This window comes from Pyxicephalus adspersus, chromosome 2 (assembly GCF_032062135.1).
Source record: "Pyxicephalus adspersus chromosome 2, UCB_Pads_2.0, whole genome shotgun sequence".
NCBI lineage: Eukaryota > Metazoa > Chordata > Amphibia > Anura > Pyxicephalidae > Pyxicephalus > Pyxicephalus adspersus.
In genome coordinates, this window is record NC_092859.1 from 155,062,535 (window position 1) to 155,075,873 (window position 13,339).

General features: G+C 38.2%; 1 protein-coding gene across 1 annotated transcript in view; it reads left to right on the top strand.

Annotated features, from left to right (window-relative positions):
* The first annotated feature begins 861 nt into the window (after window positions 1–861).
* The window catches only part of BMP10 (bone morphogenetic protein 10), a 16,985-nt gene continuing 4,507 nt past the window's right edge, over window positions 862–13,339 (top strand). Inside the window, exon 1 of the mRNA XM_072402831.1 lies at window positions 862–1,338. Within this exon, the coding sequence (XP_072258932.1) occupies window positions 1,020–1,338 (319 nt within the window). The 5' untranslated portion in view covers window positions 862–1,019. The remainder of the gene's footprint in view (window positions 1,339–13,339) is intronic.

Sequence of the window (13,339 nt, forward strand, 5' to 3'; positions counted from 1 at the left end):
GGTGTGTTGTTTTAATTTATCTCGGATAACCTTTTATAAGATCTTTTGACTTAGAAAAATGTTGGGACTTGGCTCACGTTCCTATATAAATTTATTTAGTATTACCAAACGATTTAAACCACAAATATTACAAACACCTTGTTGAAAGAGTAAAGCTTGACATATGGGAATGTCTGTGGACTTCATGCTAAAGAGGGCTCACCACTAAGGGAGTTGTCTTTCTCACCAACAAATAAATTCAGTCATATAACAAGAATCTCATTTGCTGAAATCCATCATATAAAAGGTCTCATTTGCTGAAAATTACTTGCAGGCCTATGTACTCCTCAATGAGGTTGTGACCTCCATAATATTACATTTAAGACGAGAAATGTTTCCCATCCTTCTTGTTCTTCTTCTTTTTTTTCTTAGGAGCTTTAATGTATTCTCTTTCACAACTGGTTTCTAGCAGAAATGTAAATGTAGTCCTGGAAGAAATGCATTCATTCACTCTCAGCCTATACATGCTTTTTGCATGCTAGCTAAAAATCACATAAAACTTCTCAGAGGGAAACTTTGGCAGACTTCAACAGGGAAGTTTAGCTGCAGAACAAGGGCAAACTTTTTTTTTTCTCTTTAGCGGAGAGAAAAATTGGCCTATCTCACAAGCAGTGTCAGAATATGGAAATGTTTACAAAATGCTCATTAGGAAAAGTGGGATTCCGAGATAGCAGCAAAATCTGGTGAGACGCTTCTAGTGTAGGAGATAAGAGAAGCAGGGATGCTGTAGGGACATGTTATCAAATTAGTGAAACCTGGCTTTTTTGAAAAAGGAAGAAGAGAGGGAGGGAGAGAGAGAGAGAGAGAGAAAGAGCAAGGAGAGTGTATGTGTGAGAGAGAATGGTCACAAGTTACAGACGAGTGTTTCCATACTTGTCAACTCCAGATGACAAAAGCAGTGTCCTCTCGAGAGAGTAAAACAGACACACCGGACACCACTGGCAGCTGAGATTAATTTTGAGCAGCAGCAATCTCTGAGCATGGATCCCATCTCCATGAGGGCATTTGTGGCCCTGAGCATACTGGTGCAATGTGCGACAGCTAGCCCTATCATGGGCTTGGAAGATGATTTGCCTTTATATGATGAAGTTCTTTCTGAACAGGATGGGGTCGACCTCAACTCCCTGCTGGAAACTATGAAAGATGACTTCTTGAAGACCCTCAACCTCTCAGGGATCCCAGTGCAAGCACCTGTCAAGGTGGAGCCACCAGAGTACATGCTGGAGCTCTACAACAAATTTGCAATGGACAGAACCACCATGCCTTCAGCCAACATTGTGCGAAGCTTCAAAAATGAAGGTAAGATGTTGGGGATAAGTTCTTTGGGGGTCGATTTTTCTTTGTCATTGCAAATTCGCCAACAGAAATGCATGGTAAACCTCTACTAGGAGTAGGACAACAGGTTTAATGCACAACTGGTACCTGTAGAACATAATTTATAGTCATCATTCAGAACAATATTTCAAATCTTCGCTCTTTGTTTTTTTTTTTTTGTACTTTAAGGTATAGAGTGTTTCCGCCTAACTCTTATTTCTAATTCTAGAAGGCAGGGCTGCCATGTACGCCCACCAGGAGTTTCTTAAGATGTTGCATTTGGAGATGTGTGGGCTAGCTACTCACAATCAGACAGATCAGGTTACTTAACCCAACAGCGGGACATCCATTTACTTAAACATAACCTGGGATATTAACAAATGAGTTCAACACGCTAATCCTAATGTAAACATCTCAGGTTATTTTAAAATGCATTATGATGGCTGTGAGAATAGATATGTCATCCAAATTGAAAGCCATTATCCATTTATCTCTTTATAGTGCGCTGTGTGTATATATCCTCATATAGTGCTCTGCAGCTCCTTATAGTATAGTGCATACATTGCTAATGCAAAACAAAGTTACTGGAGGTGGAGATTACACCTATAACCCTAGGTATGGAATTATATATGTGGTTGAACTTGATATCTGTGGTTGAACTTGATGGACTTGGGTCTTTTTTTCAACCTATGTAACTATATATATATATATATATATATATATATATATATATATATATATATATATATATAAGCCATAGATAACCTGAGCTGGTCATGTACTCAGTAATCCAGCATTATTTTAATTAACTATTAAATTGCATCCACAAAGCTTAGGACAGCATTTGGTATATTACAAAGAATGGTTTTCAATGCAATTCTATGCACTGATGTACATATTTTTGGGCTCAATATATGCTCCAGCCAAACATACATGATTCCTCTTCTTCTCCAATTAGTCCCATCACACCTTTATACAGAAATTAATACTAAAACATTCTCTACAAACTGCAGCTGAAGAGTTAAAGTTAGTTGGCTTGTATATATAAGGTCCTGTCTGTGTCTCCCGCTCAGCTTGAATAGAGACACGAAAGAAGAATATCTGCAACCTTCCAACCATTTCACAATTTATTTGCTCACAAAAGCAAAACCTTTAAACTATCAGAGACTTTATACAATAGTTCCAGCTGCTTCTCATCTCTAATATCAAGTCATCTCTCTCCAGACTCACATAAAATTCATTCTGTTGTGGGAAAGGCCTCACCTAAAGTTCTTGCTGGAGGTTACAGGATAGTGGGGTATTTGTAACATAACCTACCATTCAGATTCAAAGTTTCTCCTAAGCACTTGTTAAGTGATCACTGCTGCTGATCTGGAAATATGTTGAACTGTTTCAAAAGAAAACATTTAAGATACTGAATTTATGGTGCCATATAAGAAGCTTTTTTTTTCCATCCACATTGGACTTCCTTTTAGTAAACACGTCAAATAATCTATGAGGAGCCATCCGCAGGTTGAACAAACAAGCAAAAGTTCACTGGCTCGCAAAAAGTTATATATACAAAGTCAGGCAGACTTGTACACACATGCATATGGATTTTATAATATATATTATTCATAGGACTTAAAAATTTACTATATGTGTTTTTTTACATTTATAATATCTATGCACAGCAAGAATATACAATGGTTTTGGCTTTTGGCATTTTTATAACTTTTTTGGTTAACTAAAGGATGTGATTGGTGATGACATTTTCCATGCCATGTGATGCCATATTGAGTTAACTTGTAAGAAGAATTGTAAAAATTACAATTACACAATTGTAACACCCAGGACACCCCGGAGAATGGAGGTGTCCAATGACAATTATAACTTGACGTTATTTGACATAAATATTTCAAAGATTTAAACAATGAATCCATGCAAACTGGTTGAATGTTTTTTGTGGACACAAATGTTTCTTCATCTGTACACTAGTAGATGCAACACATTTATATTGATTTTATGTTGCATTTGGGTATGCCTGCTACGGGTCACGTTATTGTGTCAAGATTCCAAACCCCTTTTGCCATTTAGCCGGGATAAATTAGTATTCTAAACTACATGGTATCTACTTTTTTATGGGCCAGAGACGAGAAGAGATGCAAAAAATGTACTTCGATGTGCTATGCATTAAATTGTAGCAAAAATTATCCTTAAAACACCCCAACTGGTATTATTAAGAACAACAGGTTTTGATGAATGTTTTTAAAATTATGCATTGCCATGTATGTTTTAGAATTTGAAGTGTATAAGTTATGTTTATATATATTGGATGTTGTGGAATTTGGGTGCCTTGAAAGTCCTATAAGTATCTTTCCATTTTGGAACAAGAAATTACCAGCAAGAACCCGATCCACAAGCCATTGTTGACAGTCTGCAGCCCCCATAAACTTGGAACCTTTTAATTTCCCACACAATATAGCATAGAAATATTGTTATTTCTGTGATGGATTGGGGTGTTTAAATCCTTGAAAGATTCATAAAAAAAATATAAACACGTTAAACAAGCTTAATAATCCTTCTGTCTTTCCTGTTGCACAACAGGAGGAAAGGGGGCCAATAAGCCGGATGTCTTTGATACATACGGGTATGTTCTGTCAGTGTATTGGTTTGACTGTACAAAGCTTGAGGGTGGTAACATATTGTCCGGAGTTCCACAGCCCCCTCTAGAACACAAAGGGTGTTTTACGCAGCCAATCTGGCTTTCCCCCAGAATAAATCTGTAAATGTACAATATACAGGCAGGACGTCTGTGTTTAATTATGTTTAAACTTCCCTCGTTCCCAGCGGGCTATACATTCTGAAAAAGTACACTCGATAAATATTGTGCGTTATCATCATACATCCATTTCTTTGCCCACAAAATCTCATTAGAGCGATTATTTTTTTTTGGCTTAAAATGTCGCTGACCTTTTAGCGTCCAATCAGTGGTGTAACACTGGTGGGGTTGCATGGCTTCTGCTCCCCTACAGTTCTCTTAGAAAATAAAAACATTAAATAGGAAGCAAAAGCTGAGAACTGTGATTATATCTTTTCTGGAAGTCTTATATGGATATAGACCAGGATATAGAATTCTGATTCTTCATCTGCCAGTAATCCTCAGTGGTTGGAAGTTAAAGTATATCTAAAGCCAAAGCCTTTTTTTTTTGGTTTGGATATAATACATAATATGAAATGGTAAAATTCCTTGCAAAATCATCTACCCAATAGAATACATAGATCCTGTCTTCAAGACTGGAGAAGATAGATTATCATGGGAGAACTTGGGTGATCTGTATGCCATCTAATAGCAAATCATTTTTAAGAAATCCATTTCACAATTGCTGGATCACCCAGGTTCTCCCGTGATAGTCAATCTTCTCCAGTCTTGGAGCACTTTAGTAAATTAAGTCGATTGTCTCTATCACGGTTTACTAAAGCTTTTATCAATGAAGCTGGGTGATGCAGCAAACCTGGAACAGTTCTGGTCCAGGATTGAAAACATTTGCTAACAAATGGCAATGACTTATAGGAATTCCATTTCAGGTTTTCTGGATCACCCAGATTCACTGATAAACATGTCTCCTCTCCAGCCTTGGAGAGTTTTAATACATCAGGCCCATTGTATAATGTAACATTTTCCCTCATTTATGACATTGGCTACCAGAGAGGGTGATTCCCATCAGCGAGGAGAAATGATCAACCAGACTGGGGTTCCAATGCTCTACCAAAATTTTACAAAAATATTATTTTACAAAATATTAGCTGAATCAGTTCAATAATATTCGCTGGGTTCACATTTTTACCATTGTAGGGTGTAGAGCATTGGGATTGACTAGGCAGTTCTGCAGCAGTTTTGGTGGGCTTGATAGCATTTGTTAGGAAGCTAAACCAAGCAATATTCTGCCCTCAAATATTTAAGATATGCAATAACATTAATATGCAATTGGTAACCCCAATCTGGCCATTGTCATTTGCTGGCCATTAGATGCTATATGTTACAGGTTAGATTAGGGCATTCAGAAAGCTTTCTGAGACTTTTTAACATGGGGGAACCCTTGATATAACTTTCAGGTCTTCACCCCTTCTTTAATTCCTATATCCACAGCTCACAGTATATTAGTGTGGTGGTCTGTAGACCTTATACATTGCTGGCCATTGGGAAGAATGTCACCTTTACAGATGACCAAAAATATCATTGGTGTCACTTACACTGATCTGAGAGGTGCAAACTGCTCATTGCTCAAGGAACACCCAACAACCTCTGGAGGCACCCTGGTTGGGAAACACTGTATTAGATGATGTAATATACATATTGTTCATTGGTGTCACCTAAACTGACCATAAAGGTCCCAATTGCTCATTGCTCAAGGAACCCCCAGCAACCCACGATAGAACCCAGGGTTGAGAAACATTTCCCTAATCCATAGAGCTCACAGACCACTTACATGTGTACAGACACATTTATATTAATGCACCATAGGAACAGTTGGGGGTGGAAAAACACATGCTATCAAAGTTGTGAACAGTCCTACTGAACTATGATAAACAGGAAAACAGATTGCATTGTTGATTCTAAATTCCCACCAAGTCTTCTGCAGCAGATATGGAATATTCTATTGCAGAGTCAGGATCACTATATCAGCAATGGCTTCATTTATAAAGTGCTGGCACGTGATACTCACTGTTGGATGAAACTCGGTCTGGAAACCTATTGCTAAGGGATATACTCATGTCTGATCCCATTACAGAGACTGTCCATCCTAATGTCTTTAGATCGCACGACAGGTTAACCTATAAAGCCATAGGAAAGAATTTATTCTCAGCTTCCAGATCATATAACTGAAACCCTTTGTAAAAATCAATGGTAAAATGAAGTGGCCATATATTTTGCAGTAATATATAACTATATAAAGAAGTAGGCAAAGCTCCAATCTGAAAGTTCTCAAAGAAAGGGTGGATTTATTATAACAAAAATGAGCAATGTTTAGCTAATTTCTGAACAATTTTTATTTTCTATTTTATTGCCTATTTATCAGTACGTGAGGGACTTTACTAAAATGCAATCACTGGGTCATATCTGGCAAACGCCATCACCTCCTATGGAAGGGTTCCAGAACAATCTTTGGGTTTTGCTGTTTTCCTCTGGGAAACTGGAGAGAAATGTTTTCACTGCTGCATTACAAATATTAGGCTTTGTCTATGTTTAATGCTTCCCATCTCTTTCTAATGACAGATTTCTGATAGACTGGAGAATTTTTAAGTACCCATGGAATTAATTCTATTTGTAGAGAATTATCCAGCTGTGATGAATATGCCTAAATGCCTTTTAATTTCTATTTTTGTTACAAAATATTACTTATTTCACATTTACCTTCTCTGGTTACATAGCAAAAACATTACAATCACCTTCTAAATTATACTGAAATGGTTTCCAGATACAGAATGGTTCTCAGCAGATCAGTACATTAGAGCTGCAGGATTTTTTTGTAAAAAGCAGGGTATAAATATATATACATTCCCAGTATTTCAATACATAGCTATCAGGAAAAAGATGCACAATGATTTGACTTGGTTCTACTTATGTTTAGCCACCTGCCCAAGGCATTAACATTTTACTTTTGTCTTAGCATAACAATACCTGTTCTACAAACCCATTGTTTTATACTCATGTACAAACCTCCGGGTATTCCGGTTTCCTCCCAATTTCCAAAAGACTTGCAGTTAGGTTAGTTGGCTCCCCCTAAATTGACCTTAGACTGTATTAAAGACATATGACAATGGGAGGGACATTAGATTATGAGCCCCTTTGAAGGACAGCTAGTGACATGAATATAGGCTTTGTAAAGTGCTGTGTAATATGTTGGCGCTATATAAATACTATGTAATAATAATAAAAATAACCATCATCTGTGGTTTGCCTTCAAATCCCTCCACAGCTCTTGTCACATTTACCTTTAGAAAAATACCTCCCTAGCCCTTCCAACGACCTGCTAATGGCTTCCTCACTCCTCATCACATACATTCCTTCCAAACTTTTCTAGAGCCACCCCAACTTTCTGGAAAGGTCTTCCTCGTCCTATTTGGCTTTCTTCTATTTTCTGCACATTTACAAAAGCCCTTAAACCCCATCTTTTCAACCTCACCTACCTACCTGTCTCTTAAACCTTAACTACTTACCATCATTTCCTATGCCCCCTTCTAATGTGAGCTACTTCCTCCACCTCTTAGATTGTAAGCTCTTCGAGGCAGGGTCCGCTCTTCCTCCTGTTTCACTGTCTGTATCTGTCATTTGCAACCCCTATTTAATGTGCAGCGCTGTGTAATATGTTGGTGCTATATAAATATTGTTTAGAGCTGAGAACTGAGAACAGGTTAAAAGTGTATCTAAACCCAAAAACATAAATAAATACATTGTAGCTTACTAGTTATTAGATTTAATGGCTGCATTGGTTTTTCTAGGCTTAAAACATGAAATGCCTGCGGATCTTGGCAGAAATGTATTTATGTCACATTCTGTATGCTGAAAAAACAGCAAAAAAGCTTATTGTTAATTACTAATCTCAATAATTCACCATGTATTTGAGATGAAAAAAGCAGACATGTTTGAAGAGTAATCTAAGTGGAAACCATGGTTGGCCAAATACTGTGGATAAAGCAAAGGCATAGAGCCTGATGTAAGAAAGGTCTCCAAGGCTGGAAAGAATACACTTCCATCAGTGAAGCTGGGTGATCCAGGAAACCAGGGATAGATCTAGTCCAGGATTGAAAACATTTGCTAATAAATAGCGAAAAGCAAAAATCCATTCCAGATTTGCTGGATCACCCAGCTTCACTGATGAAAGTGTATTCTCTCCAGCCTCGGAGAGCTTTAATTAACCAGGTCCAATGTGTAGGCACCAAGGGAAAGAAAGTGTGATTTTTGCAAAATCACGAGGTTAAAATAAAGAGGGGGGGGGGCATGCTGCCACCACACAAGGACTAGTAAAATATGCTTTCAAACATTTTTTGGGGAGAAAAACCTTCACCTCCTAGCTAATAGGTACAATTTTAAGTGAGAGTAAATCTTCAAAATGAGGAAAATCTCCTCTTAGAGAGATGTCACTGGAACTGGAGTCTCCATAAAATTATTTCACCTCTATTGGCTCTAGTGGCCACTAAATATAATATTTTTCCTTGCTTTCTTCACCAGGACACATAGGGCCAGATTTAATATAGCTTCCCAAGACTGGAGAAGATAGACTATCATCGGAGAACCTGACAGATCCAGCAAACCTGAAATGAATCTGGAAAACATCTGCAAGCTAATAGCAAATGTTTTTTTTAAGAAATCAATTGCAAGTTTGCTGGATTAACCAGGTACTCCCATGATAGTCTATTGTCTGCAGTCTTAGAGAGATTTAATAAATCAAGTCCATAGAGTGGCTGATTCTCTTAATTAGAGAAACATAGATCAATAAAAACCTGGAATGGGTTCTAATCTTTTCTGGATCTATCCATAACTAATAAGATATAATGATATGCTTCAATATCTCCTGACTCATGTCATACCTTTCCCAATCAGCACCTTAAACCAGTGGTCCAGTTATGTTTAATTTTTCATGTCAGCAAAATTTATAACTATTTATAGGTTATCACATGATTTATAGAAGATATTAATTCATGGCATTAGGGATAAGAGCCAGGTGGTTGGTTTGTTTCAAATTGGCTAAAATGTCATTCAAAATAATTTCGCCCATCATACCGTGAGTTGAGGTTAGCTCAAAAATAGTAATCTAGTATACTAAAAGTTATAAACTCTACAAACTAAGCTAACTTTATTTAAAATAGATTCTTATCAAAGCTTTCCTATAGTATCACCAAATGTTCTGAGCATATCCTTCCAAGAAAATGTAATCCACTTGCATTTGGAGAGGAAACTTGGACTGAAAGTAGGGATTGTGAATTGGTTTAGTTGGGAAACATAGACGTAAGAGGTGTTCTAGAAGTTTGCTTCATCGTGAAACAAATGACATCTGCCTAATTTTCTGGCCAAAGAAGTCAGATACAATATTCCATGTAGAATGCCCTACTATAGCTGAATGAGATATTATAATCTACTCCCACACACATTTACACACTCCTCATTCCACAAAAACATAACAATTACAGCTTTTCATCAGTCAAGGTGCCTATAAACAATGAATAAATTATAAGCCAGACACTTCGGGCCAAAATCAGTCATCAAAGTAGAAAATCAGCATGTGTTTAATGTATATTTGTTTTTGGTGTCATGAGCTCTTGCTGCTCACTGGAGGTGGAAATCCCAAAGTTCCCCTAAAAGTCATTAGATCCTAAAATAATCCCTACAGTAAAAGACTTATTAACATTTTAGGTAATAAATACAGCTCAGTGTATACATTAACTCTCAGACTTTAGGTCCTACCTTTTTAATCAACCCTTATAGCTTGTTGTCAGTCTAACCCAGTGTTTCTCAGTCAGGGTTCCATAAAACGCTAGGATTCTTCAAGAGGTTTCTGGGGGTTCCTTCGGAAATGAGCAGTTTGTTCCTCTCGGGGCAGTTGAAGTGACACTAATGATCTTTTTGGCTATCTGTTAGAGGTGACAACTTTCTCAGGGATGGGCAGCAATATAAGAGGCATTCTTCCCACTGACCACCACATTAACTTACTGTGAGCTGTGGATAAAGAATTTATAACAGGGGTTCCCTGAAGACCCAAAAGTTATTTTAAGGGTATCCTCATTTTAAAAAGTTTGGGAAATACTGGTCTAACCCTTTACCTACCCCACATAATACAGTGCCATAACTATACACTCCCCAATACTTAAAAGGTAACTATTGACCTACATTTGAAGAGCATGTTCAAGAGTTAAAAGAAATTGGAACAACTTATTATTAATATTATTATTAAACAGTATTTATATAGCGCAAACATATTATGCAACACTCTACAAAGTCCATAGTCATGTCACTAGCTGTCCTTCAAAGGGGCTCACAATCTAATGTCCCTATCATAGTCATATGTCTTTATAACAGTCTAAGGTAAACTTTGGGGGGTGAAAAATAACCTAATTGCATGTTTTTAGAATGTGGGAGAAAACCCATGCAAACACAACGAGAATCTGCAAACTCAGTACAGATATAGTCCTGGCCGAGAATTGAACCTGGGACCTAGCGCTGAAAAGGTTGGAGTGCTAACCTTTGAGCCATTGTGTGGCCATATTTATATCAGCTGGTTTACATAATCCTGGGCAAGGGTATTCCAAAAGCCCATTTAGACCTAAACCCTACCAAGACATGATGGTCTTCTGTTCCTCTGATTACACAAGTAATGCAGTAGATGGGTTTTAGTGAATGAGAATTATGGGTGTGATACTGTACAATCCAAAATGCCAAAGCACTCGATGGATCTGGTATTATCATCTCAAATATTTTGACTGCCTGCTGTTGGCTTTATGATCTGTTTGGTCACCCCTAAGAGTATTTTCTTATCTGTATGTTGTTTCAGTGACTCTTCCTGTCTATTCCCAACCCATTAGAGGCTTAGGGGGGTTTTGGACGCAGACACTAAGTACTCACACTTAAGGCAATCTTTGGAGGGGACGGGAAACCACAGATACTTTTTTTTACCACGTCCAGATAAAAAGTGTTTGACTTTTACAATACTGGAACTTTTAAACATTGGGGAGAGGGGCCCAGAAATTTCTAATGGCAGCCCTTCTTACACCGTCTCTGAACAAATTTACCATTTGTCCCATTTCCACACTATGATCAAGTTCTACAATGTTTCACTTTCACACTAATTTTACTCCAATACTATTTGTCTCTAAATGTCACACCAGCAACTGGCACTATCTATTGGTCAGTTTTTGAGCTTTTCTAGAGCTAAAATGTCTAAATCAGCCCCAAATCAGTCATCATGCTGTCCATTAAAACAAGTGTAACCATCTAGTGCTGCAAAGGCCAAAGTGCTGCCCTGAGATATCCATTAATAATGGCCAAAGCTACTAATCTCCAATACGTTTAATCAAAACAAAAAGAGTAACCATTGCCTAAAACTTAAACCTAACCCTAGAATGCAACTAATTCCTGTTCACTGATCCCTGACTTTAGTACTGACCTAAACTAACTCCTTAAATATACCCAACTAACCACCTCCTGATTGCATCCTCACCTACTTTTGTACCTGAGTGCTAACCAACGAGCCCCATAATACTAATTAGTTATCATATTTGGCTGGAATCCACTTGAGCAGCAAATAATACAAAGTTCATTTTGTATGTTTTATGATATGTTCTGTTGTGATTAATTGCAAAGTCAGCCTTGGCATCTAAATATTAATATACCCTTTTATTAGTGAATCCATGCTGGGTGGTTTAATTTTTGCCTCTACGGGAATGACAATAAGACTTTTCAGACCAGAAACCCAAGCCTTACATCCAACTTCATAGCTAACTCTGATCTAAAGCCATGTACATTTTTACATACATAACCCAAATTTCATTTTACTTCCCACCCAGCGAGTCTCCAGTAGTTAGCACTGATCCACGGAGCTCACACAGCAGCTGAAAACCCGAGATTACATGTAGACATGTTCCCTCCATGAAGCCCTGCCCTTCTGTTTAGATGGAGAGCATTGGTGTGTGACATAAGCAAACAATTACCACACCGGGGCCCCTCTACATCCAACTTCTATCCTGACTGTAATGAATACTTTGTTAGTCATTCCATGGACTTAAGTTAATGCTTCTGAGTTTCTTAAGCACGTTTACTTATGGGAATCCTATCACCTGAGATCTTTGCGTTCTGCGTCACCAGAAAAAACTGCCCATAAACCACTTGTTTCCTGTTAGTATCATTGTTACAGATTACGTATTATATACTGGAGGCAAAACTGCATGCAAAATAGCTGCAACTACTACAGAATCATACTATTAAATTATTTGCTTTAGGCTATGGAACGATGGTAGATGATTGCCGCCCAAGATAATCAATCGTGATCGTCTCTGGCTACAATCTAGCATGTGTACAGTGGTCCCCTCGGCATCAGTTATTCATAAGTCTTGGACTGGATAAATAATAAGTAAGGATGACCTCTGTTATTCCCTTTGGAGGGGCATAGCAGGGTGCCATTCCCAAAGAAAATCCCATTGATTCCTATCATAATTCCTGCTAGCCTGCTGTATCACAACATAGATGGTCTCTACCAAGGAATACCTGGGATTTAGATGCATGCTCAAAACAAGTGGGGAGCTGGTTGGACATTTTACAATGGCTATGGCTCCCTATAGGCTGCACAGCATAGATTTTGCAGGAGTGTGAACAGGTGAGTTAAAACTTGGTAGGTGGACTTAGGAGGTATCTGAAAAACCAATGTACAAATGTATAGATATCCTTTAATGCAGTGGGTTTGAACATATAAGATATTGGGGACTTTAACTGTTGCCCCTGAAAGTACCAAAGGGCCATACACAATATTCAGTATAATGAAATACTACAGAACTCTGTTAGTGACTGTCTGCAGACGTAAAAGAGATAGTCAGAGACTCCAGACATAGTACAGGAGACTGTCAGAGACTCCAGACAGTACAGGAGATTGTCAGAGACTGCAGACATTGTACAGAAGACGGTCAGAGAATGCAGACATGGTAGAGGAGACGGTCAGAGACTGCAGACATAGTACAGGAAATAGTCAGAGACTGCAGACATAGTACAGGAGAAGGTCAGAGACTGCAGACATGGTAGAGGAGATGGTCAGAGAATGCAGACATGGTAGATGAGATGGTCAGAGACTGCAGACATTGTACAAGAGACGGTCAGAGACTGCAGACATAGTACAGAAGAGAGTCAGAGACTGCAGACAGTACAGAAGACGGTCAGAGACTGCAGACATAGTACAGGAGATGGTCTGAGACTGCCGACAGTACAGGAGACGGACAGAGACTGCAGACATAGTACAGGAGA